The sequence below is a fragment of the Orbicella franksi genome, chromosome 9, assembly GCF_964199315.1.
Source record: "Orbicella franksi chromosome 9, jaOrbFran1.1, whole genome shotgun sequence".
Classification (NCBI taxonomy): domain Eukaryota; kingdom Metazoa; phylum Cnidaria; class Anthozoa; order Scleractinia; family Merulinidae; genus Orbicella; species Orbicella franksi.
Window position 1 is genome coordinate 21,455,565 of NC_138153.1, and position 27,915 is coordinate 21,483,479.

Sequence of the window (27,915 nt, forward strand, 5' to 3'; positions counted from 1 at the left end):
TTTTCTTGATGTTTCCCTACGTGAGAGATCTGCGAGAGAGCCACGGAGCTTCACGGTTAGCTTGAGAGCAGGCTCACCTTTGAGTCACACGCGCGAGCGTCGATAAGCAAAGCGATCCGGCGGGAAGGAGTCTGGTGAAGTAGCCTGCGACCAGGCTCCCGGCGAGGATGGAAAAAAATTCTGGCGAGTGCGAAACAGAAGAATTCGGAGAGCAAAGCTATCGGGGCGGGTGTTCGAGCTCACCGGGAGCCTGTTCGCAGGCTATTTGTGAAGAGGCGCCAAGAAAGTGAGCCCGCCCTGATCTCTGTAATTTTTTTATTTCTGCGCGCGTAGATCGTCTGAGCGAAGTGAAATACCATTGGTCGAAAAGCGGGAAAGGTGAGAAAACTGTCAATCTACTATGTTTGATGAGGAGCGATTAAATCCCCATGGAGTCGATAATTTACCGCACAATAGAAAAAAAGTGGTCCACATTGGGAGTCAGAAGAAGAGTTGAGTGCACATATTACTGATGTTTTAACAAAGTTCCAGTCTATTTCTGGTTAAATTTCAAACTAAAGAGGGGGCAGGAAATAGCAGGTGAAAGTATGTTAATGAATCAAGACGTACTTGTCGTGTTGCCGACTGCACATGGGAAGAGTTAAATATTACAAACGTATGTGATTGCAAGCGGGCAACGAAACAACACGAAGGCATTTGCCCGTTTACCAGCATCGCCAAAGACCAGATTGCCAAAGCAAGATCACTTGGAATCAAAGTGTGTTTCCTTAGTAGACATAAACTTTGACACTTTTTCTTTGGCAAAACTTTATCAACAACGGATATCGTGCCTACATGTTGTTATGAAAAAGATTAACAATTTTCCCGAGAAATCTGAGCTGCCAAAGTTCATACTTCCGGTGAAAATTAATTGACTTTATTCTTTTCTGTGGTTTCCGGGGTGGAAATAAAAAAAAAATTACAGAGATCAGAGCAGACTGACTTTCTCGTCTGACAGGCCTGCGAACAGGCTCCCGGTCTGAAGCGAATGCAAGGCTCGCGCACTTCACACGCGAGGATCGCGCTTACGGCGCTTCGCGCCTTCCGAAAACGTCCAAAAACGACTGTTTTGCAGTCTAAGGACAGGGGAACCTGTAGACTTTGTTTTTGTTGTGCCTACCCACCCTTGATGATTAGCCTGTAACAAATCAGTCAATGAGGTAATTAAACCTGTCAAGAAGCTACATTTTCTGTAGTTGCAAACAGTTCGAATCGGCCCAATCAAATAGCCCGGCCGGGCATCATAATATAGAGTGCAAGTAAGCAACATGTTCACGGAATATTTCAAACTTAGCTTTGTCCCTCCAGACCCAATACTTAAAGAGCTTAAAACATATTTTCCAATGCTGAAATGAGCCTAAAGAAATTATAAGCACACGATAGAGGTGTCAAACTCTGCGAAGCGACAAGCAGATAACAGCGGAAAGTCTGGAAACCTAGCCTGTGAACAGGCTCCCAGCGGGGACAGACAAAAATTCTGGCGAGTGTGAAACAGAAGAATTCGGAGAGCAAAGTGATCGAGGTGGGGACAGGGGAGCCTGTAGACTTTGTTTTTGATGTGCCAATCCGCCCTTGGTGATAAGCCTGTAACAAATCAGTCAATGAGCTAATTAGACCTGTCAAGAAGCTACATTTTCGGTACTTGCAAACAGTTCTAATCAAGCTAATCAAATAGCCTGACCGGGCGTGATAGAGTGTAATTTTGCGATTTTTTCATGATCCGTAGCCTGCAGAGCAGGCGAGATTTTTTCGAGCGAGCGCTCACATCGTAAAAAGTTTAGCCGCCATCTTGAATTTTTCATGCAGTGGGAGACTGGGGAGAGAAAGAAAGTTTTACCAAGGGGGTGAATGATAGGCAAGAGGAAGGATAAGGGAGGGGTGGAGCGAAGAAAATCTCGCCTGCCCGAGGTCATTGTTCTTTTAGGAAACTCCGTTCGCCCACGAACGGAGTTTCTGATTGGCACGGCTTGACCCTGCCTGTCAATTGTCTGTCAGTCAGTTTCGTTTCGTTCGTGCGGGTAAGAAACATGGCAAACTCTGTCGAAAGTGATGTTGTTAGTTTCGATTCCGCTCTCGAGGAATCTCTCAAGCGTTTATGCGAACTTGGAATTTCTCGCGAATTACGAACGGAGCAAAAAGACGCAATTTCCACACTGGTATCCGGAAAAGATCTGTTGGCAGTGCTACCCACTGGCTTTGGGAAAAGCTTAATATTTACGTAAAATGGGGTTGACAAGCCTACACGACGCCTACGGTTTGTGACATTTGCACATTTGCCGTTCTCTGTTCGGTCACTCGACCTTTCTTGTCGCTTCACTCGTGTTCATGAAGGGCACTTCATGTTGTGTAATAAGGAGGAATTTTAAGCGGAGTTGAACCGTTAGATCGTGCTATGGCAAATTTTTATAAGTCAAAGGTCTGCATGGTTTGCGCTGTTATCTGCATGTCGACTCGTTGAGTTTGACACCTCTGTAATTTGCCATGTGTTTATGCATTGTTTAGGCTCATTTCTATTGCAAGATATGCTTTTAAGTCTCCATGAATTTGCTTTTGAGGGACAAAATATGAAATTTACCGTGAACATGTTGCTTACTTACATTCTATATTGTGACACCGGGCCCGGCTGTGACTAGAACTGTTTACAAGCACAGTATGTAGATCCTTATCACGGATATCATATTTGTTCTCGTACGATTTCCTTCGGAGACGCTGTAGCTTTACTTTGAGAAAGCTATACGTTTGTCTAGAGACATTCTTATGTTTCTTGCAGCTATCTGATCGAGTTTATGTTTCTCTTGCTCGATGTATAGGTTTATTCCTCCTTTGGTTGTTCTGGCACCACATGATTCAAGTGTAGCTGTTTACACGCAAGTCCCGTTAACTGTTTCGCGTGTTTTATATGCCATTGTTCGGCTTAGTTCAGGCAAGACCATGGTTTCGATCCTCCATGTGGATCTCATCAGTTGCCGGTATTTCTAAAATACTCTGTACGTCTGAAGTCGCTAGCGCAACACGTACCTCTGTGAGAATGCAAGACATCCTGCGGCTTGGCACAAAGTTTTGGCTATCTTTAAAACAGGGAACGGGATATCGGGGAATAGGAATGGGGAACGGGGAACGGGGAATCTTTAAAATGAGGAATCTTTAAAAGCGGGAATCTTTAAAATGGGGAATCTTTAAAAGCGGGAATCTTTAAAATGGGGAATCTTTAAAAGCGGGAATCTTTAAAAGGGGGAATCTTTAAAAGCGGGAATCTTTAAAATGGGGAATCTTTAAAATGGGGAATCTTTAAAATGGGGAATCTTTAAAAGCGGGAATCTTTAAAATGGGGAATCTTTAAAATGGGGAATCTTTAAAATGGGGAATCTTTAAAAGCGGGAATCTTTAAAATGGGGAATCTTTAAAATGGGGAATCTTACTTGCGCGTGATTTGTGAACTGGCGACTTTTGCGGGAATAATTCTTCACTTTTTTTTGAGATTTTAGCGTCATTAAAGCTCGTAAACTTGTTCAGAAGTGTTTTTAAAAGTTAGAAGGCTAGCATCTTAGCTCTAGAGACAAAACGGTTTCAGAAAAACCCTAGCTACTCTAGGTTACGCATCGAAGAGAGTGCCTCTCAATTCTGTGGTTTGTGCGTCGATGGTTTTTAACAATATGAAAGTTGGTTAATCACTATTACAGTAGTCCACAGTTTATGTTTATGTTCAGAGTTAATGTGCTTTGTGTAGTCAGGCATTCATTAAAGGGACACCATGTACTTGAGCGCAAAACAATGTGGGGATTTTTTGTGTTTCTTCACTAAAAAATCTTTAACATGACTGTCGAACTTGTTTTCAAACATCCAAAAGGTTTATTTCTAATTTTTATAGGTATGCAAACCAGAGATTATTGTATATTCTAAGATCGATTAAAGGAAAAATAATGTGACCATAGTGTACCCAACCCGGCATACTGTTTCTCTCTGTGTTTGTCTTTGTGTGTGTAGTGAGGGGGGGGGGGGGGGGTTAAGCAAGAGACCATAGGTTAGCAGCAAATAGAGGTGATATTGAGGGAGATGGGGGGTCATGAAAGATACCATTGGGTAGGTTGTGAAGGGAGGGGGGCCTATAAAAGATACCATGGGTCACTTGTCAGGGGAGGGGGGTGGGCTGTAGTAGAGACCATGGGTCACTTGCCAAGGGATGAGGCGGGGCTATAAAAGAAACCGTTGGTATCTGGATAAGGGTGGGGGGCTATAGGAAGAGACAGTAGTCTCAAGTTATTCTAGTGGGTCCCTTATATGTATAATAGTTTTGACCACTTCCCTTAGCTACTTCAATTTTTCCAGGTGATGGCTGCAGCATCACAACCGATGACTATGCCTTCGAAAATCTCACTCTTTTGCAACAAATCAATTTCAGAGCTCTGTTGTTATCAGCTTAAATAAACCTGGTGTGCCCAATCGATGAAAACCAATAATTGATATAATCTATTCTAATCAATATAATCAAATTAATCAATTAAAACTGGACATTGATGAAAAGCAATGATCAAGAGAGTTGTCAGAGTATCGATTTTTACTGATTTTCATTGATTGTTAAAATTAATTTTTTCAGTTTTACATGTACATGTATTTCAGTGGCAGCAAAACAACATAATGCTCAAGAGATTTTCTTTTGTTCATGATGAAAACAAAGAAATTCAAAGGAAATTTTGAATTGTTTGAGCCCATTTTCCTTTACTGACTACAAGATACAACAGCTTGAAACATATCAAACTACAGCTCATTTTTTAATTGGGTCGACCGTCTGTTGTTATCCCACCCAGAATGCCTCTTTACGGCTACCGATTTTCTTTTCCAGGATAAGTGATTCTCCTGTTGTCACAGCAAATCCATACTCATAGAAACCTTTGACTTCTCCCAATCAGTATGACATCCATGCATTATATAGAGATCACTCTCTTTCAGTTACCTGGGAGTTATGCACGTAGCCGGCCTGACACACATGCTGTCTCCTCAAGAGAAAATTTAAAGTATCCTCTTTCAAGACTCATCGATGAAAAGCGATACAATTAATAGCAATATTTTCATTGATTAATCAAGGCAATTGATAATAATCGATTAATAAATCGGTTAAACTACAAAATACAGGGCCACTTTGGAAGGTGCATAAATTTAGTGGCTCGTTTGGCTCATTTGGCTTGGCAGTGGATAAAAGAATGATGAATAATCTTTATATGTGTTAAGACCTAGGTCTATTTATTTAGTGGCTTGTTTTGCTTGGCAGTGGATAACAGAACAAGGAATAATCTTCATATGTGTTAAACACGGAGCAAACCTATAAAAGGCAAGAAGATGCCACCTTTAAAGCACTTTGTTGGCTTTTTTTGAGTAATCATTATGGTGGAAAGCCAAAATAATCGTCACACAATAGTAGTGGCCTTTTTTTTCATTAAAACAACAGTCATTTATATAGAATAATATAAGGTATGTAATAAAAATACAGTGAAAATAAAACTTACATCAACACTTTGGAAGATGCCTTTCAAAGAACTAGAGAGACAATCTCAGATAGTGCAGAGTGTAATTTACGACTCTGATGCAGTAGTCACACAGGTCCTAACCCCTGCTGTTCTCTCCCTTGGTAGTCAACTAGGCTTTTTCCCCTTTGCAGAATATGAGCGGACAAAAACTTGATAAGACATAATCTTAGCAGTGCGTGTTTCATGTTTGTGTTTTGCCCAAAAATAACTTACAGCTCCTTACAATTACAGTTTGTCAAGACAGTTTTAAATTTATTGTGGTATTTTATCTTGAGTTTCGTTCATTTTGTAGCATTACTTTTCATGCCAACATTTGTAGTTTGATAATTTTGTTTTCCTTGCCAAGGTATGCAACAAGATACCTTTGTTTCCATGAAAATACAAGAAAGATGTGTATTTTTTTAACTCACTGCTGGAGATAAATGGAATTTTACAAGTTAAATATCTGCTGAAAAATCGAAGAGGAACGACTTTGTTTTATTCAAAATGTAAATTTTCATTTCACTGATAAACAAGAACTAATCTAATTATTTAATTATTTCCAGTTTTTGCGTGGGTGCTATGGTATCTGAGGTTTCCACCAAGTTTGAAAATGTGTAATTTGCCTAGCAGTAACCACTTAATTTCAAAATCTAATTAAGAATAGTGCATTCTAATTCTGCTGCCAGCCGAGTTGGTGTAAACAATAAAACCACATCAAACTAATACACAATGCTATCGAGTAATATAACCGAGGAGCGTTTCAACAAGAAGTATTGAAGGTATAGAGATCTTTAATTGACCAAAATCATATCCCACATCGGTGAGCGAGTCACCTTATTGACTGATGAAATTAATTAGAGGTTTCAGTAAGTGCCACAGAGTCTGTGGCAATAATAGCGAAGTTTCTTTTGTCACAAATTTACTACATGTAGTTTTACATGTAGCTAATGCAGGAAAGTTTTGGCTGAATATGAACTTTGGGCTCTCTTTCATAAAAGAGGAAACAAACAAGCTGCTAAGGAGAAGCAATATGTTCCCATTCTCGATTTCAACCCTGGCAAATACACAATAGTTATAAAACAGCAGACAACATTTCTTGAATCGAGCTAGCGAAGATTCCAGAAGATAACACAGTCACAGTAATGTTTTTTGCACTAAAAGGAGAACTGATGTTACCTGAAATATAACTGCTATCCCCAGCAAAAACAAGGGCGTGATATCACTCATTACAAAAAATAAAAAAAAAGCGTGCATCTGAACTCGAGAAAAGAGTTTATCACACTAGCAATGCTGGAATGCATGCGTCTTACATGTTATGTTCTACCACAAGGGAAAGCACTCAACGTTCCTGGATAGTCCTGTATGAAATGTATCTTTCACCTAACATATAGTCCACTTTGACGCTAACTAATCTGCGTGCGTGTTTGGAGCAAATTGCTTTTGTTCTTAAGAGAATGGTACCACAGGGATAGCATGAGATTTGCAAAACCAGACATATATTTTTGTCACGTTATCAAAGAGAGCAGAGTAAGTATGACATGTTTTGCATAATGCACTCGGGTACCTACCCCACCCAGCCCCCCTTCCCGCAAGGCTAATTGATTAATTAAAATTAACTAATTAAACAAACATTAAAGTTTACACCTTATGGCGTTATGGTGTTATTGGATTAGTGCCTTGAGTAGCGAACAGCAACCCCCTCAACCATCCCAATAGTATACTCTGCACTAAAAAAAATGAATTCTCTTTGTCACTTCATGGAATATTCAAATTTCACTGCTAACTTAAATAACAAAGCTGATGTCTGCAGTCAATGAGCTACCTGCTTCCATTCATCTGAGCATGTCGTGAACAAACACAAATCTCGTAAGAGGTGATTTTGGTTAGCCTGTGAACACAGACGGATTTTGGTAGGATATTCAAACTTATTCAGATTTATGAGCATCGTGATTGTGCAAACATAATGTAAATTGAACAATACCGAGTTATTCCTCAAACTGTTCTATACTCGGAGCAAAGAAATTGGAAACAAAAATTACTATGAAGAAAACACAGAGAACTTGAAAAATGGCAGAGTGAAATTTCATCTGAATATCAACGTTACAAAAGAGAAGGAAGACTCAAGGCTGAATGGTCTGAATGCAATAAAAACAAAAATTGTGTTCGTAAAAGACCGACTGTTCTCCAAAAGTGTTTTTTGGTGTGAAATTTTGTGCAAAGTTTGAAGTTGTACTACAAAAACAATTTCTGTCAGTCGTTGTGAATCACTCAAAGTCAGACTTTCCTACCGTAAATCGAGAAGCAGATAGTGAAGATATTCATTAAGTGTATTCCACACACATTCTTTCAAATACAGCAATGATCAGAGAGGTAAACTCGACTGAAATTGACTCATTTTTTACTTAAAATTGTTCAGAGAGACACACAGGATTACATGCTATTACAGCACCGAGCTACAAACAGCCAAACAAACTCTCACAACTTCAAAAAACTCAATTGAATTTACTTACAGTGGATTTCCTTGCCATTTAAAGGTGAACAGAGATACAAACTTGCGTAGATTAGTCGTCTATGGAAGTGTAAAAAGGGCGAAAGATTGATGATTACCGCTAATTTGTTCACGAAAATAGATCAACTCAAAGCATTCCGCCCGCTGTGGCGGTCCGGATGAGAAAATTCCGCTCACTCCAGGAACCAATCAGATTGCAGGATTTGTTGAATTCCACCTGCTCACAAGTTGAGAAAAAGATAAAATACATTACCTTTGCAGTCTGCTTGAATCTGGGTTTTTTTATGAGGTTTAGTTTCCAAACTTATTTCTTAATTGTGTTAATCCACAAAGGAGCAAACACACTCCATTTCCTTTTCTGGCATCAAAAGCATTAGACACAACATTTTATAAATTTGAGTAAACAGCTCGAATTCATACAATACACTTTTGAAAGTGGACGAAAAAAATTATGAAGTTGAAATGGAAAAAGTCAGTTATCTTTCTCAACTCTTCTCCTGAAGCTATCATTCATTTAGTTCAAAAGGTATTGCTTACTTCTAGAATAAAACGGAAAATTACACCCGTCGCTCCCCATGAATTTTGAGTGCAACGTGCTAAAATTAGCCTGAGTGAATAAGCCGATTAAATGGGAGCATTGGTCATCCCTTGGGATTTTTGATTGGCAGGCTGAGCACCTTTGTGGCTCAGCCTCATTACATAGGGTGCTTTCCATTGTGCCAAACTGACCAGTCAGAGATCAGTGGATATACCTGAGGAAGATGGAAGGACATTTTCCAATTAAACAGGGCCAACCAGTACGAATGGCTCTTGCCATTTTTGATGTCTTTTCCAAATTCCCTAATTAGGGCAAAGAACTGGTTTGTCAAACATGGAATGGGGAATTTCAGTCGGAATATTCTGACTGAAATAAGTGGACCACCTCCAGAGGTGATCCCGAATATTCCAGTTGGAAGAAACCGAAACAGGCCTTTCCACTTGAATTCCAACTGAAATTTCTGGAATCTTTGGCATAATGGAAAGCACAAATAGGCTCGCTCTGTGTTTAAGGACATTTGTGCCAATTGTTTCTGCGCATCCTTACTGTGCACACAAATTCACCCGCCATGTCATGCATCAAGCGCACACTAAGTAATAAAATGAACAATTATAGGGCAGATGACCATTGCTATAGCTTTGCCTGGATTTAACAATCTTAGATGTTCGGTGACCCCTATTTTTCTTTTGATGGATCATTTTCTCTACCGATTTTCTTCATTTAGTGAAAAAGTGAAGAAAATCTATTGATTAGAAATTTGAATTTTTTGCAAAATGCACCATTGACTTCGTCGGTGACCCCCAATTGTTTTTGTATTTCTGAAACAGGTAACTCATTATCTGACTGCAGTAAAAAAATTTAAAAAATCTAAAACATTCTATCGAGTGGAACGTACATTTTCGCGCAAACGTCCTTAGGTCCGAGGTCTAAAAATTTAGTGGCTCGTTTGGCTCGGCAGGCGCAAATGAGCCACACGAGCCAGCTTGTTTGGTGGATGATTAAAAGAGGCCCTGCATTCTGTGGTTTAGCCGATTAAAATCGATTATATTGACTATATCGATTGCCTTCCAATGATCGATTTTCGTCGATTGGGCACGCTGGGAAATAAAATATCTAACCTTACCATTTGGTATCTGAACATCTGGTTCCGATTCGGAGTTCATTAGACGTAGTTTTGCAAGCCCATAATTCTGTCGGAAGAAAATATTGTGATAGTATTTCAATCTGGAAGCACGAGACAGCAAACAACGCTCGGAAATACGACATGTTTGTAGTACTAAACCCAAAGCGGCCGCCATATTGGAATAGCTTGGAACCTCTCGGCCCGGAAACACTACAGAAAGGAGCGCGCGTGGCTTGTAGATCGTCTATTACAGTTACATGACGTAGTTACTTTGAGGAAACTACTGTGGCAAGGGGCTTTGTCACTGCAGTCCTTTTACGATCTGCTGGTTGGTCTGTATGAGTGAAAACCGTCATCATGTCATTTAAAAAATTAACTATCGCTTCTGTGGACTGCAAGGGAAAGCGCATTTTGATTCGGTAAGCTACGTTTTTGCATTCTGTGGGTATCATCGTTTCCAAACTTCGTGTACTTACAGCTTCAGATATGATCCAGGTTTAGAGTGAACCTAAAGCTTTAGACTTAATTTGTACTTCCTTTTCGGAAAAAATGAGAAATGCTATTTTTATTCGACAGAGTGGACTTCAATGTACCCCTGAAAGGGAAGGAGATTACGAATAATCAACGGTACGTAAAGTCGTGCAGCTAATCATGTATATGCACGAAGTAAGCAAATAATGCCTACCCCACCCTTCAAACTACAGTTTACGTGGGTTTCGAGGAGGTTTCTTTCTCTAGGTTCTGTTTGCTACACAGTCTATGGCCATCATATGGTACACTTAAGATAGCTGTAGGGCCGCAGAATTACCGGCGAATTTAGTTGCTGATATCTGACACGGCAGCCGTTATAGGCACTGCTTTCCTCTGTTTTCCTCATGTACACGTGACCAAGGTCACGTGGACACGAAGTGCATACATTCATACATACTTTATTTGTCATGTAGGTCATAAACTCATTAACACCTGCATGAAATTGCCAGCGACCCACCCCTAATTCCCTGGCATTTTTTGGAATATTTTAGAGCAAGCGAAAGTGCAAAAATAAACCATATGTGTAGTAACCACAAGATCAAGAAAGCTATTCCACATTCAATTGCCATTTTTCGACGTACTACGGATGTGCTGCATTTAACTGGGTTCTTTTGGTTACAAAGAAAAAGCTTAGAATTGCTGGGTTCTTTGCATTGTCACCTTTTCTAACATACCATTGTAATACATGTAAAAGACTAAAACCATCAATACACTGTGTCCAATTATGAAGAAAAACAGTACAGATAGCGTGGGCATTGAGCAAATAAAATGATCTCTGTATTGATGCCATGTTTGTTGTTTTATTGCAATCCTTGTGCGTGCACTGAATTGCATTAGCAAGAGCGCACATGAAAACTGTGTTCAGCCACCTTAACTCCAGCATAGAATTTTGAAGTAATTCATTTAGCTCAACTGGTGTTACACAATTGAAGTCAACTTTCAGCTTTCGTTTGTTGCACCATTTCTTGAATTTTTTGATCCCTCTTGAGGTGGCTTTCTTCATATTTTCCAGCTGAGCTTTTGCTTCTAATTTGTCCAAATCCTACAACGCCAAATCTGAGTTTTGACCGCTAATTTCTTCGATTACTTCAGTTTTCGTTCAGCGGTGATTGGCCACATGTAATAGAGGATATTACATGCCCGCCCATGGATATGAATTTTATCTTTGAGTGTTCAACTCGATATCTCACTATTGATATTGAGTTGAACACAAGAAGATAAAATTTGTATCCACAAGCAGACATGTAATATTCTGTTTATTATATAAACATACTAATGATGATGTTTTTGACGATTTTCCGAAGATTTCCGACCACTTTCCGAAGATTTTCCAAAATTGTTCCGAAGGCCAGACAAACGCTTCTGAACATTTCCGAACATTTTGCGAAGATTGCTGAAAACGACCAAAGAAGATCTGAAGATGTTTCTATCTTACATCAACAAATTTAAGTGTAGTTAAAGGGACAAGAGAAAAATGTTATCAAAAAGGAATGATATCTTCACAATGTGAAAGATAAAAGTAGAATGATGAAGATGTGATTTTTTAGTAAAGGGAAAAATCCTGGTATTTCACTGGTGTTCATATAATAAATTGATATTAATGTTATGATCAAATTATCTCATTGTATATATATCAGCATGAGCCAGATCAGGGTATTAGGCCAGATTGAAATAATTGGCAATGATTCCAGAAGTCAGAGTGTTTATTAGGCATCGGAGATTGGAGAATTCTCCAGTAGCTACACAGAATTCTCCTGCTAGTTTGGATGGCCTGTACATATTTTTTTATTCACTCGTACAGGGCACGAAATTTAAAAAAATCTGCAAGTCACCATTTAGCGACTATTAAAGTGGTAAAAAATAGTCGCCAAATGGAAATTTTTAGCTACCAGATGGGAACTAGTTCAAAACTAACAAGACAATCTGAGATCGTAAGTTGGGCTGTAGCTAGAAGTGCTACTACGACCGAGTGTTGATCATTTGCGGTGTGCAGCGGTTCTAAGAATGGCATGTGTGATACGTACCTTGCTAATAGATGCATGTCTCAAAGAAATATCATGAAACTGAACTGAAATATATATTTCATCATCAAAACTTGCTTATTTGGACTGACTGATACATGAAAGTGAAAGCTGTGGTAATTGTATTGAAGTTGATTTGAGTTGTGAGTTCACTTATGTTTTAGGGGAGATTGTGGTCACTGTCACGTTTGGTATTTAATAATTACACATAAGACTTTGCACCTGAGTAACAGAGTGCGTAAAGCCCTACAATACAGCATTCACTGTTCATTGCAGTTATTTCATATGTATTAATCTGCACTCCTCTGAGTTTATAAGTGTCATCAAGTGAGTGTTTATAATAGTCTGGAAATACTGTACTAAGCTCTCAATGGATGGTACATCTAAGAGGGGGGCGTTGGCAGTGCATTTTACGGTTTTTCTGGTTTTGCCAAGGAAGTTACACCCCGCAATCACGCTAAAACTGTAATTCCAAGGGACCATTAACAGTTATAGGAATAAATGACAAGCCTAGTCTCTTTAGCAGCAGTTATTTGGGTCATAGCAGCTGCCAAGCAGACTATGAAAAGCTAAAGATAACATCAAAGCAAAAGACTATTTTTCAAATATCACGTGGCGGGGATAAAATCTTGTGGACTTTGACCTTAGACTGTGGACCAACCAGTTTGTATAGCTGAATTGTGAGATGTCTCCCCTTTTCATTGCCGGAATAACATTGCGTTCACTCGCTGTGTTCAGGTGGAATAAAAGCAAAGGAGAGACTGTTTGGTTGTAAAATATACTAGTTTGATTGTAAAATGAGGCTGCCATTGTGCGTACACACATGAAAATTCTGACAATGGCAATCAAAAAGTAACTTCAGTTTCTTTTAAACGAAAATCATCTAAAATCATTTTATCGTGCAATTTGTTTCTAGTTCCACATTGCTATAGGTCTGTGGAGCCCATTTACACAAAAAATGAGCTTTTTAGACTACGAAGTGTTCTGCACTAATGAGGGAATACGCAGAAAGAACTTCAGAAAGTAAAACAAGTTTAGGTAAATTAAATAACAGAAAGAGAGATTCTGAAGGCTACCAAAGCTTTGTTAGTGAGGGCTTTTATTTTGGTTTTCGGTTTTGGACTTATTTCTTGCGGTTTTGTGGTTTTTGACGAGTTTTTACATGGTTTTTTGGTTTCTAATAGGCCCCTACGCCCCCCTCTTCTAATAGTGCACATGTACCAGAGGGATGGCTTCTACTATATTCGTCTCTTGCATGAGAATCAAATATCTTATAACTCCCATTATTGCGTTCGACAGGACGCATTTCTAATCACGTAATGCATAAAAATTCGAGACCTGTGAATCTGTCTATCTATCGGGAGACACCAATTTCCCCCCCCCCCCCCCAAAAAAAAATTCTTCAGGGGCAAATGACGTCATGTCTATGCTCGTCGCGTCTCCATGTGTTCATGGCATCTCCATGTGTTTATCTGCTGTTACCGGCAAGTTGCGTGTTTGAAGTTTGAAGTTAGAGTTAATGGCGTAAAATGACCTTGTAACTAAGATTTATCGATGTCTTCACGAAATGTGTACGACTTTTAATCGGGGCAAACACAAAGGTGCAGTTCGGCTGCTTGTTGTCCACTGTCTTGTCTTCGACCAAAAACCAACACTGCTTTGAGCGGAATAAAGCGATGGAGGAAATGTGTTGTTTCACTTTGCTAGCTTTGATTTCTGTGCACAGAATATATTACTTTAACTTACCGAGTTGTATAGCTCGGCAGATGGCCATGATTCGTCATGCTTATAACTGTCTTACCGAGTTGTCTAGCTCGTTATAGCGGGTTAAATGAATGGAAACAGAAGCCGCACATTTAACTAGAGAATGTTGCTATGTAAACAAACACCTAGAAAGAATGTTCAGCTAGTTAAACGGCTTAGTGAATAACAGTTTATTTATTTTACATGAATGTAAATGATTATGTTGTTCTGGTCCCGTTTAGTCTCAGGTCATTGAAAGTAAATTAAAAATAACAAACAAAACTTGGCATAGACGCAGAGCCTGAATTATGAAATTGTACAAACCTAACCGAATTTCCCTTCGGGCCAATGAGAAGATTTTCATGAATGCAAATCGAATGGGAGCTTTAAAATTGCTTACAGGCCAGAGTTTAAGCTTTTTCTTTTGTTTGCGTTTTGAATTCATGCTGAGTTTATCTCAAAAAATTTTTTTGAAGGCCTACTATTTTTGCAAGTCTACAGAAACTGGCGCCGTCATGCAATGTTTTGAACAACAAAACGGCCATCGTAGTCTATACAGGGGACCTCTTCGCTGGCATGGACTTTGATACCATGATATATCTGTCTGTGTAAAACCTCGGTTGTTCATGAAAAATGTTTATTTTTAGCAATAGACAGAGGTTGAAAGTCAGCTAATTAAATCATTTAAGGTACATATATGAAAGTGACAGTGTCAAATGCACTCATGATCTTTGATTACTGCTAGTCAGTATAGTAGATACTGACACCAACACATTCTATTGTCAGAATAAATGAAGAATAGTTTTGTGACAAGGGTGATTCAATGCCCTATCTTTAGACATACTGTCTGATATCCCTCAATTATCAAATGACAATGATGTAGATTACCCGTGCAGCATTCACTATAATGATGATGATGATGATAATAATAATAATAATAGATTTATATAGGGCTAAAAAAATTATAAAATATTCTCAACCTCTTTACAATGTAAGACTAAGATTACGATAAAAATATAAGAAAAATGTGTTTAAAAATAATGCAATTGAAAAACATATTTTAAGACTATGGCATACTATATGCTAATTTAAATAAGTAAGTTTTTAACTTTGATTTAAAGACAGTCGGGGTTGGACTTAGTCTTAGTTTGTTCCAGAGAAAAGGTCCAGAGTGTGCAAAGGCATGATCACCAAAATAAAATTAATGTCCTGTGTTTGGTTCTGGGAACAGCAAGGAAGTTATGGTCTAGGGAGCGCAGGCAATAAGTTGTGTTAGTCTTTATGTGTAAAAGGTCTTTATATATTCAGGTGCTTGATTATTAAGAGCTTTGTAAACAAGAAGTAACAGTTTAAGCCGAACATGATAAATCCCAGGAAGCCAGTGCAGATCGTACAAGGCAGAGGTGATTTGATCAAATTTGGATAGGTTAACAATTAGTCTAGCAGCTGCATTAGTTTAGTTTATTAGTTGTCTTTAGTCTTTTGCCAAATTCTGTACAGGTCAGAGAATGCTTTACTGCAAATCTTGCCAGTATGGACTGACATAGACATTGTAGTGTCAAACCAGGAGCCCAGATTGCAAACACTTGCTAGAGGTTGGATAGTGGAGTCAGCAACGGTAATGGAGTCAATTGAGATTTTTGGTAACTGATGGCTGGAGCCAATAATTAAAAACTCAGTCTTTGAGTCTTTGATTAGTAGACGCTTATGAATTAAGCAAGCTCAGACATTGGAAATACAGGCTTCCACAACCACCAGAGCGTAATCTTGAGACAAAATGTGAAAAGGTCTCTTAATTTGAGTATTTTTGAGCAAAAATTCCTCTTGGGGGTTGGAAGGGCTATGTGATTGGTGAGTGTGGGAGTTATGCATGTGCATGTGTCACACCAATCACAGTGTGGGTTTTATCAAAGAACAAATCAAAGAAAAAAAATAAGATGGTGTATACATTAATCTGGAGAGGTGTCAGATTACTGTAGTTTTTCAGTCAAACATTTTATGGCTTACTATTTAGCTGTCTTACCATTACTGATGTAACATCGTATGTACATCATTAATTCCCAGTTTCTCTCTTGCTGTACATCGCAACCAAAAAAACTTGTCAAATTAACCAAATCATTACTGTAAACAGCTCCATGAATGCTCCTATCTCCAACACTTCACAAAAAAATAACTCTTGCATGCCTTGCGTCTTGCGTGCCTATGTTTGGCCTTATAGCAACTGCTTCCTTTATCGTCCTTCCCTCGCACTCATCTTTCATCTTACCTAGAACTTTTTTATTTCTGTCACTGTAAAGCATGTGTTCTTTTAAATAGTAAACAGTTGCTTGTGTCATACAAACCAATGTCTTCCACCATGTCTCTGTAAACGTCTTCCGTCTGGATATCTAAGAGAAGGCTGTCTGTGTCTGTGTAAATAAGCACACACTTCGACTCATACTTAGTTTTCAAGTACAGTGAAACCTCTACTAAGCGGATGTCCTCGGGACCTTCCCAAGTGTCGGCTTAATAGAGGGTGTCGGCTTAATAAAGGTTTATTGTGTAATGTTTGTTAACAATTAACATTCAACGGTTCCTCTGTACTGTAATAAAGTTTGAGGTTGTTAACAAAGCTATCCAAAGTTCAAGTTCATCACCTTTTATTACAAACTTTAATTTGTTTGTAATAATGCCCTTTCCATACAGCAACGATAATACAAGTACATTTAATCGACTATTTCAAGGACATAATCCAATGCCACGTTGTCAATTCAGTCCGGTTTCCGCTTAAGGTGGCCGAACACAGTTTTCGCGCACGTTTTTGCTGATGCAATTCAGCATGCGCACAAGGATTGCAAAAAAACAAACATGCCATCAATAGAGCGATCATTTTATTTACTCAACACCTGCCCTACCTGCGTTATTTTTCTCTATAATTGAACCCAGTGTATTGATGGCTTTAGTCTTTTATTACAAAGATATGTTAGAAAAGATAACGATGCAAAGAACCCAGCAATTCTCAGCTTTTTCCTTGTTACCGAAAGAACCCAGTTAAATGCAGCACATGTGTAGTAAGTCAAAAAATTGCGATTGAATGAAAATTGCACTCGGAAATACGCCTTTTACTCGAAAACCCCTCATTAGAATTTTACGAAATTTGGCACGAAAATACTTAAGGAAATAAGTAACTGGAGTATTGAAAATAATTGAACTTTAACAAAGGAAATTCTAGATATTCCAGTGAACCCTCAATAAGGGATAATTAAAGATCTCTGCTAAATTATTAGCAAAATGGTGTTAACTTGTGAGAATCGCTACAAGCTTGTTGCATGCAAATTATAAAGAAAATCTAATGTCTAGATTTTCTATAAATAAACAAAACCGATTTTAAAGGCCTGTTTATATTTATTCATGTTGCCATGGTACATACGTCAGCTTAACCATAAAAAAAAAAAAAACAAAGTTTGTGTTGTTAACTTGCTTGCTGCCATTTTTGGCGACTGAGGGATCAAGGGTTTTAGAGAAAAAGGTGAATGAACACAGGTATCAAAGACTGTCTTCAGCCACCTTAATAGAGGTTTTCAACAATAGAAATTAGCCAAAAACTATTTATTTTAGTGTCTGCGTCCGCTTAATAGAGGTGTCTGCTGAATAGGGGTTCATTATAAAGGGAAGTATAAGACGTTAATTTTGGGACCAGGCTAAGTATCCGCTTAATAGCGGGTGTCCGCTTAATTGGGGGTCCGCTCAATAGAGGTTTCACTGTAATTATAGAAAAACTCATGCATCAAGATCTTGTTGTTCTCAAGAATTGTCATACCTGTATAAACAGGCTTGTTCAGGAGGAGCTTGCTTTTGTACATGTGTATGCCTCCCAAGCCATTTCCAAATGTCTCATGCCTTGCAAATGAAGGGCTGGCCACCAAACGATGTATCTTGTCTGACTCCCAGCTTTGGACAATCTTTATATCGACACAGTTTCTCAAGTTCTCCTTCACTTTGCTGAACACCGAGTTGTACATCAGTTTGTAAAAGTTACCTCAAAATCATTTTTTGCTTTCTTCCTGAATTCAGTGTTCATCGAAATGTATGGCTCCATCCAGTATTCTTGTTCGAACTCAATCGCTCTGTGCACCTTTTTCAAATGCAGCCCTAGTTTGAGATAAAACTGAAGGTTCTTGTGGTGTGCCACATAAATTTTTTGTCCTCTAACGTCAGCACTAGCTTCTCGCTGGTTGGTGGGTCCAATTTCAAGTCTTCCATCAAATGCTTTGGGTAAACCGACATCAACTCCTTTTCTGTGACCTTTTTCTCTGGCACAAGTGGATAGCTGCTGTGTTCTTTGTGCAGCTCTTCAGGGTACTCCAAGTCTACCTCTAGTATCCACCCCTTCTTTGAATTGTCTTTCATTTTCATTATTTGTTCTTCTGTGGGCAAGACACGCTTCCACTTAAACCCCTTTTTGGTAGTGGCAAGCTCATCGTCCAGCTGTAAAGGGTATTGGCATCTAAGTAAGTTTTATAATTTATTGGTTTGCCCTGGTCATATCCTTCAACCAGGAGGTTGTTTACCTTTGCATAACGCTTGCTCACCATTGAGATGCCTCCTCTCATTCCTCTCTCAATGAAAAGGTGCATGTCTTAATGATTCTGTCAAGAGCTCAAACTCCACACCCAAAAGTGTCGGATAAATTTGCGCTCACTGGCAAACATAATAAGAACGTATCGTCCATACATACAATTTTAGATGACAAGCAAGTCGCACACGCGATAGCTGAAGGGTCTACATAACATTTACAGATTGGTAACACAGTTGTACTTTTGCCAGTCTTGAAGTGAATTGAATGAACATTGTCTGAATTGAATGAGCACTCTATGAGCATTGTATGAGCACTGAGATATATGGTTTACAGTAGTAATAATGAAGTCAGGGTACGATTTATTTGCAGTTTTCAGTTTTTTATGAAGTTTTGGAATTGTGCTGATTTATATTTTCTGTCAACGGAAGAGTGGTTGTAATTAAATGATCGATAATCGTTTTGTCAGGGTGAAGACAATACGAATGTTCATTGATGACAAGTATACGGTTAAAACAACAAATAAGTTTTCAGTGAGGTAGTTTATTACGCATTGCCAAATATCTTTAAAGATAACAAGGTGTCGATTTCAGAGAGAGAAACTTGTACTTTGTGGCTTTCCTTTGCTGTTTGTAGGATCAGCAGAGTGCTTTTAATTCCAGCTTTTAAATGAAGATTTGGGGTGGATTTTGGTTTATACAGTGCTGGATAAATTTGCACTCATGGGCAAACTCAAAATAACATATCTTTGATACATACAATTTTAGATAGACAAGTGGGTTGCACACGCGATATGAGAAGTATATGGTTAAAACAACAAATTAATTTCTGGTGAGGTAATTAGGTATGGTTTGCACTTGGGAAAAGTTTTCATCTTTGCCGTCAAAAAAAAAAACAAAAATTTGAAACCGCAACCAGAAAGGAAAACGGAGTGTCACACTGGTGGGAGATAATTGTCAGGAAGGAGATACTAGATACCAGGTTGTCTACCCACATGTTTTTAAAAGACATGATATTGATCGTGATCTAAACCGAAGCAAGTATGCGTCCCATTGAAGGAGTGCTCATAGTTATTACAGTGATTCTCCATGTATTTTTTCAGCTTAACCTACAGCAGTTTGTTATCTTTCACTTGATGTACGAACAATGGGCAGATGAATGGTTGACTCTTTCAGCAGCGACCATGATCAGAGGAAGAAATCGACATCGACAGTCATATCATGGTAGACAGGAGCATACTGTGGGTATTCCACGTTATCACCGTGAAAACCTTGAAAACCTCGAAATTGTGCAGGATTATAATAAAAGCCACGTCCGCTCATGATGAAAGCCCGCGAACTAGAAGCAAACTCCTCGCGTATATCGTCTTTCATGTTACGCTGACAAGCGTTGACAGTTACCGCTGTGATTCCCATTTTTTGGCTCAACTTGTTGAAAATCTGCCTGCCCCACCCAAGCACTATGGCGTCTTTGATGTTTTGCCGGTTCGCAAAATTTTTGCCAAAGCAGAAAACCTGCGGTCGCACTAGGCAAAGGCCCACAATGACAGATTTCCACCGCAAAGTAAACAAATTCTGGCAAAGATTTCCCAAGTGCAACCCACACCTTAGCTTTGCCAAATATCTTTAAAGATAATAGGGTGTTGATTTCAGAAAGAGGAACTTTTCCTTTGCTGCTTTCCTTTGCTGTTTGTAGGATCAGCAGAGTGCTTTTTATTTCAGCTTTTAAACTAAGATTTGGGGGTGGATAACACACTGTAACAGAAATTCCTTTATTATGTATTGGAAAATTTAGAAATTAATCTTTCTTTTGGGTTGGTACATTTTGCTGACCCTTAGCCCATGGGCTAACACAATGGACCTGGTACATGAACTACTTGAATGAACTACCAATGGACTGCCCTAAATGTAAACCCCTAAAATTTCTAACACAAAGGTTCTACAGTTTAGTTTAAGAATCAGTTTGTCTGCTTATGTTCCAATCTTCTAGGAACAATTTTTAAACATCATCGCTTCTGCATGCATTGTGTGGCATTTATTCAGAAGAGCATCCCAGCTCAAGCTTGGCGAACCATAATTTATAATGCGCTGGATCCAGCCGGTATTTTTCTGTGCATAGCTTTCTAAAGGATTTAAAAAAAAAAAGGCTCTAAGTCTGCATATACCACGAAAGGGACTTTCATCTGCTTATGGTGGTTTGTGAAACACACCTTGTTCTCTTCCTCTTTTGGCAGCTCTGTACTTGGTGGTCTTTTCAGCAACCCTTTGCATTTAGGTTTGTGCCTTTCAAGTAGATCCATTCTTTGGTATCCATGCAAACAACGTTCACAGAAATGTTTACTCTCATTATGCCTGTTTTGATCATACAAGAGAATGCTAAACCTTTTTACATAGTTGTAGTGTGTATTTTCACCTTGCTGGATAAGTGTCAAGTTTATTTGTGGAACAGCGCCGTCTTTTTCGCTGATTCTGTGAACAATAACATGGTCATTTTCCCAGCCAAACACATTTATGGCAAGATCTGGATTTTGCTTCTTGAGTTTATCAGTTGTGAAACCGGTGTTGGAAATTCAATACCTGTGAAATTAAGACCTTTGTTAGTTGGATAACTCCCAGGTCTTTTTGGATGTCTACCTTTTGGTGCTGGGAATATACCAGCACAAAGTGCCCATCTAAGACACTGGTTGTCTCTGTTTTGGATGTTGATGATTGCTTTCTTATTTTGTTACTTTTTTGGAGAGGAAAATAGCTTCCTCCACGAAATGGTCCATATTGATTAATACCAGTGATCGAGTGATCACTGATTGGCCTTTCAGGTTAGATAAAGTCTTTTATTTATTAACAAATGCATCCAAAATCCCGTCAATCACCCAGCCTGAACCTCTTTGTGATCATGCCTCTATTTCATCTTTCACTTGATCAATGAAGCGGTTAAAGGCGTCGTTTATCATTGTTTCATTCTTTCTGTTAAGAATAACAGGCTCATTTTGTTTGAAATAAGCTCCATGTATAATTTTTTGATGATTGAGAACTTAACAAGTAGCCCAAATTGTGTTTTAACACTCACCAAGCGGGCAATTTCATTTTCAGTCAATCAGTAAATCTTGTTTTAATTTTTTTTTTTTGTGCAAATTAAAGAAGATCAGCTTTGTATGGGTAACCTTCTGGAACAGTCATTTTCCATACATGAAGCCATTCACTAAAATTATTTCTAAGCAATTCAAAATCAGTGTCTCTCTCTCACAGCGCTTACAGGCTTGATAGGCCTCTTTTGTCTTTTGTTTTGTTCTTATGAAATTGGTCCATAGAACAATTCCAGCATGTCAGATGAGAATCTTGAGGCGTCCATTATGCTGTTCATACAAAGGCAACATATTTCTTCAGTAGAAAATAATTCTGTTACCCATTTACACACGCCTCTTTCTGTTACCCATGTTAACGGGGGTTCTGTTACCCATTTTAATTTTACAAAATAAGACCCCCAGGGGTGATTCATTTTACAGAAAGATGAATGTACGTACTAGTACCCTTGCAAAGGATTTCGTCGTGGATTTGATGGTCGGTGCCTTCTCTGTAGTCACAATCCTTTGCTGCCTGCCTTAGTCTGGTAGAAAACTGTCCAATTGTTTCCCCAGGTGCTTTTAGTGCTTTCAGCTGTCTGAAGTAGTGCCTTGCATATGTTGTGTCGACCTTTGGAACAAAGTACCACAGCTTTCTTATAATCCTTCACATCTCCTGTGTTTGGGAGAGTGTAGAAGATGTCTTGAACATCTAGTCTAGCATACATGAAGTCACTTTATGGACCGAAAAGCACTGGTGACTAGCCTAGTTTTTTCACATTGACCTAGTGGCAGTCAATTTCTTTCATGAAAATTAGTTTCTGTAATAAAGGTAGAAATGCTGTTATGGTTTCAGAAACTTGAGAATTTCTTGTTCTTGTTTATCTCTGTCCATTGTACGTAAGTTTGCTTTATAAATTTGCTTTCCTCACAAGTGTGTTAGCAATCTTGTTCACGATAAAAGTATGGCATCAATTTTATCCACACTCAGCTTATCGGTCTTTCAATGAAACTTGTACCACATTTACAAAGAGACATAGTGATAAAGGACAGTAATTTGTCAAGTTACCATTTTTATCTATTTACTTGCAAAGCATGGTTAAATAAATTGCTGTATGTTTTCTTAGTACATATCTTCAGATGTGATGATCAATCGAGAATAAATAGGAGTGACATACAATGCAGACAGCCTAGTGTTTGGAGTGTTTACTTTAACTTTAACACACTTCCTTGCCAAAATGAAATTTTCCAGAGGGTATGGGGGGTGTTCATAATACTCTTGGAAATTCCAAAGTAGGCTTGAATTCTGCTGCTCTCTCATGTCCAGTCTGTGTTCCTCCCCGAGAAGAGATGGCTGGACACGTGAGTGGCAAAGCATGTCTGTGACTTAAATTCATAATTTAATTCATGCAGCGCTCCCTTGCTGGAAATGTCATCTGATTACAACCTGGACAGGCACACATGCACTTACAGCTTGAAACATTTGCACATTTGGCATTCTCATGTGTAAAAAAATTGGTCTTAACCTATTTTTATTTATTAACCAGGAGATTGCATAAGCAATCTATAAGGTTTTAGTTGTGGTGCAGATTATGCAAATCATATGCAAATGATGTCCTTCTATCATCTGTAAATGTTTTGGAGCAATTCTGCTGACCAGTGGACAAAGCTCCTGAAATCGTTGCATTAGGCAATATAAAGATCTCTGAGTCTTAAATAACCACAAGAACAGCTTTGTGAAGGCTCTGTAATTCTGAAGCTCAAAGAAGTCAATGCACTCAACTCGTGGTCACTGCTGACACGAGCGCTGGGTAACCAGGCCACTATTACACAATGTTGTTGCATCCTCTTTCTTAAATACAACATGACACAAGCTCTGAGCGGCAACAAATAAAATGAAATAACAATCAAGTGTAAAATAAAGAATGAAAGATGTTTACAAAGGCAAATTTAACTGCCCTACACAAAGTCCATCCTAATGTAAAATGAGAATATAACGAAGTAACAGTTCTGCTTGACTGCACCCCTCAGGGCTGGCAGTAGTCTTTGAAACGGATCGGGGTCCTCTGGTGGATCTTCTTTCAGTTGGCTGAGGGATCTCTGAAGCTCTTTGAGAGGTCCCTGGTCGTTCTGGAGCCGTGTCCTCAGGTAAAGATGTGCCCGGCTGAACTGGGTCAATGACTCTTTGGGACTGGTCATCCGTCAGATGTGGCTCATCTGGTTCCCCTACATGGCTATTGATTGCAGGACTCTTGCATTGTTATCAAATCCTTCCTGTTTCCCCTGAATCTCTTCCCTTCAATATCAACTTCATACAATCTTGGCGCAACTTCCTGGAGACATGTTGCTTTCTTCCACAGCTTCTTTCGATCTTTTGGATCTGGCTTCATTCTTACTATATCTCCAGGCTTGAGCTCTTTTAGTCGTTTGGCCCCTTTGTTGTAGTAGTGTGCTTGTTTCTCTCTTCTTTGTTACAACATCCTTGGCAGGCTTTGGAAGCTTGGGTTTCAGCAATCTTGCTGAAGTTGGGAGGAGAGTCCTGGTTCTCCTTCCTATCAGCCTCTGTACTGGCGAGGAATTGAGCCCTTCGGTTGGAGTATTCCTCCAGTCGAGTAGAGTGAGGTAGGGATCCTTGTGGTCAAACACTGCTTTCTTGAGGATTCATTTGGCCGTGTTAACTGCTTTCTTGACTTTTCTGTTTGATCGAGCATGGTGTGGAGAGGATGTGATATGCTCAAAGTCCCATTCTCGAGCAAATGTTTTGAAACAATATGGCGTGCCGTTATCTTGTAATATTCAGACATTATTTTACTGGGGACGGAAAGCTGAGTTGTATACTAGCTGCCATATCTGATTGATTTCCTAATATAAAGATTTAAATAGAAAAGTTGTGTTGTGGTTTTCTTTAGTTATCGAACAAAACGCGAGTCGCCAGTGCTCAATTTTTGGTCGCATTGGCGACCAGTGAGTCACAATTTCAAGCCCTGTCTGTCTTATCCAGTGTAAATAGATCCACAGGAACCTTTGACCAGGGCCTGTTGGGTACTTTCTGTGGCATGAGGGGGTCTTTGGGTTGCTCCATGCAAAATGAATTGCATGTTCCGCAAGCAGAGAAATGGTCCCTGATAGCTGCAGTCATTCTGGGCCAATATAGGATTTCCCTTGCTCGCCGAATGGCAGCCCTCAATGCCAATGTGGCTTGCGTGGATTTTCTTAAGCATCTGTTCATGCGTGACTCTGTTCCCTCTGAAGAGTATTTCATCTTGTACTGTCAGTTCGTCTCAGTAAGAGTAAAATGCACGGATTTATGATGGGACTGCTTCTCTTCTCTCTGGCCACCCCAGCTCAGTAGTCTGCTTCTGCTGCTGCAAGACTGGATCATCCTTAGTTTTCTGTTGAAAATCTGCAAGACGCTCTCTTGTCACGGCAAGATGTTCACTCATGTTGACTTCCTACTGATTGGATGAACTCTAATTCATTCTGTGAGATATGGTCTGGTACGGGTAGGTACACCCTGCTCAAGGTGTCTGCTATGTACCTCTCTTGGCCTTTCTTGTAGACAACTTTTAGCTGGTAGTACCGACCAAAGGGGGTATCAAAGGTGGTGAGTCTGCTGGAGGCTTCATCTAGCGGTACCTGCCAGAACCCACTTTTAGCATCTAGTACAGAGAACACTTTTGCTTTGCTAAGGCTGGTGGCAACTTCTTCAATGGTAGGAAGAGGATAGTGAGGTCGCTTGATGGCTCTGTTTAGATCTTTGGGATTGATACATATTCTCAGCTTGTTGGGCTTCACCATTGTAACCATACTTGATACCCAATCTGCTGCTTTGCTCACTGGGGCCAGAATGTTCCCCTCTACTGTTCTTTTCAATTCCAGTCTTAGTGACTCTCTTAGGGTAACAGGTACCTTGCGGGGTAGGTGTATCACTGGTTGTGGTTTTGGGTTGATCTCTCTGTGGTAAGGGTTTGCAAGGCATCCAAGGCCTTCAAAAACATCTGCACATTCTGTCAAGATGTTGTCATCAAGGACTGTCGTCAACGTTGATGGCATATACCGGCTGTCTTGAGTTGTTATATCCACATGATGGAGGGAGTCTTTCACCACAACTTTTAAGAAATCCAACCTTGGCATGACTCTGCACTCAGAAGTGGTCTCAAATCTCCGTCAACAACCTGGAGCTCAAGGACATGGGATGAACCATCTCTTGTGCACTTGAGTTTGCACTTCCCCACTGGGTACATAACTGCTCCTTTGTACATGGTTAACTTGACCTTACTTTTCTCAATATAAAGGTCATCAGGATCTCCCATAACTCTTGCATAGTCCTTCAGTGGTAGGAGGTTACAAGTTACTCCACAGTCAAGCTGGAACTTGACATTAACATGGTTGTTTACCATCATTGTTATAAACAATTGACTAGCAACTTTATCAACTCTTGGTTTTCAGTGATCCGATTTTGTGAGTGACCATGTCAATAGCAAATTTGTCTTCCGTATGATCTTCTATTTCTACCAGATGGAGTCGTTTGCCTGTTTTTGGTTGTCTTGTTTCCTTTGTTCTGCACTTATTTGCAAAATGGTTTGAAAGACCACACTTCTGGCACATTAAACCATAGGCTGGGCAAAGGTTCTTGTTCCTTGGATGTCTTCTGCCACAGAATTTGCAATCTATCATCAGGAATTCACTAGGCAGTTTTTCGGGAGTTTTCTCGGTGTTAATGGCACTAATTGATTCATTGGTTGTCTTGTCTGTTTTTATTTGCTTCAGTTGGATTTGAGTGAGTTCGGATGATCTGACTTTCTCGATTGCAGTTTCCAAGGTTAGCTTTGCATCTCTCGGAGTCATTCTCTTACTGAGGAATCTTGTATTCCAAAAACGATCCGATCGCGGATAAGTGACTCTTCGAGTGCTCCAAATTCACAAGTGTTCGCTAAGTTTTTCAATGTGGTCACGTAGTGGTCGATGGACTCACCACTGTCTTGATTTCTCGAGAAAAATACATAGCGTTCATATATTATATTGTTCTTTGTGGGGCTGCAAAACAACTCGAACTTCTCCAAAACTTTTTCAATTTTGAGTTCATCACCTTCATCATCCCATGTGAATGTATTGTAAACATCGACAGCCTCTTTGCTGATTACAGTAAGTAGAGTCGCGACACGTGTTGGTTTATCTTTCTTTGCTATGCCAGTTGCTATTTCATAATTGCTCCACTTTTGCTTGAATTTCTTCCACTTCTTGGCTGTGTTCCCTTGCTGGAGTTGTAGAGGCTTTGGTGGAGGCAGGCCAAATGAAGTGGCGGCCATGTTGGAGTTCTTACATAGCTTATTTGGGTTTCAGTTTGTGGTGTTCAGGAGTTCATGCGAATCTTTGTGAGTAAATCCTAGGTAACCACTTTTCTGACACCATGTAAAGATCTTCGAGTCTTAAATAACCACAAGAACAGCTTTGGGAAGGCTCTGTAATTCCAAAGCTCAAAGAAGTCAACACACTCAACTCGTGGTCATTGCTGACGCGAGTGCTGGGTAATCATTCACAGGCACATGTATCGTTCTACATTTCTAGGTCAACATCTATGTGACCGCGATTGTTGCACTAAAAATGAAAACTTGTTTTGTTTGCTTTCTGGGTATAGTTCATTTAACATTTCTATTACAATTCTAATCTTAACCCTTTCACCACCAAGTATTTCAGACAGAAAGTACCCTGGACACTGGCTTTTGTGATTTTTGTGATTATTCCTTGAAATGCGCAAGTTCGAAAAAGTGCAATTTTCACATAGAAGAACGCATTTTTGTATAAAGCACACCCTATATCAATTTATTCATCAGAAATTTTTCTTTCATTTAAGGTAAGTTATATGTCTATAGATACAACACTGACTGAATTACCACATTCTTAATTTAGTCAATATGAAAAACCACAGACTAATGGTATTGCTCTTCTAGGTTTGGGAGAGAGATGCACTTAACTGGTGGTATTTCTGCCTTTGAAGTGAGGCAGAACATGTCTCTTTGAAATACAAGTGTCCTTGCCAAAAACAATCTAAATAAAGTCAATATAATTTGAACAGTTTTCAACCGGTACATGTACCTGTGATGCATTATAATTATGCCTTATCTGAAGTATGATAGGAAATGTCTTTGATGATCAATCCTTGCTCTATTTTATCCACAGCAAAAGAAATGCAATAAAAACGATTTTTTTTACCACAGTATTGTTCAGTTTTTGTCTATCTGCAGTATTTGTTCTGTAAGTCTAAAGCCAGTATTGCAACCTTGAATGATAATC

General features: G+C 39.2%; 2 protein-coding genes across 2 annotated transcripts in view; one reads left to right on the forward strand and one right to left on the reverse strand.

Moving 5' to 3' along the window:
- The window catches only part of LOC145497912 (heat shock protein 75 kDa, mitochondrial-like), a 46,186-nt gene extending 36,298 nt beyond the window's left edge, over positions 1–9,888 (reverse strand). Inside the window, exon 1 of the mRNA XM_081477786.1 lies at positions 9,714–9,888. Coding sequence (XP_081333912.1) covers positions 9,714–9,888 — 175 coding nt within the window. The remainder of the gene's footprint in view (positions 1–9,713) is intronic.
- A 115-nt stretch (positions 9,889–10,003) lies between these two features.
- The window catches only part of LOC145497952 (phosphoglycerate kinase 2-like), an 89,413-nt gene continuing 71,501 nt past the window's right edge, over positions 10,004–27,915 (forward strand). Inside the window, exons 1-2 of the mRNA XM_081477830.1 lie at positions 10,004–10,132; positions 10,290–10,340. Of these exons, the coding sequence (XP_081333956.1) occupies positions 10,071–10,132; positions 10,290–10,340 (113 nt within the window). The 5' untranslated portion in view covers positions 10,004–10,070. The remainder of the gene's footprint in view (positions 10,133–10,289; positions 10,341–27,915) is intronic.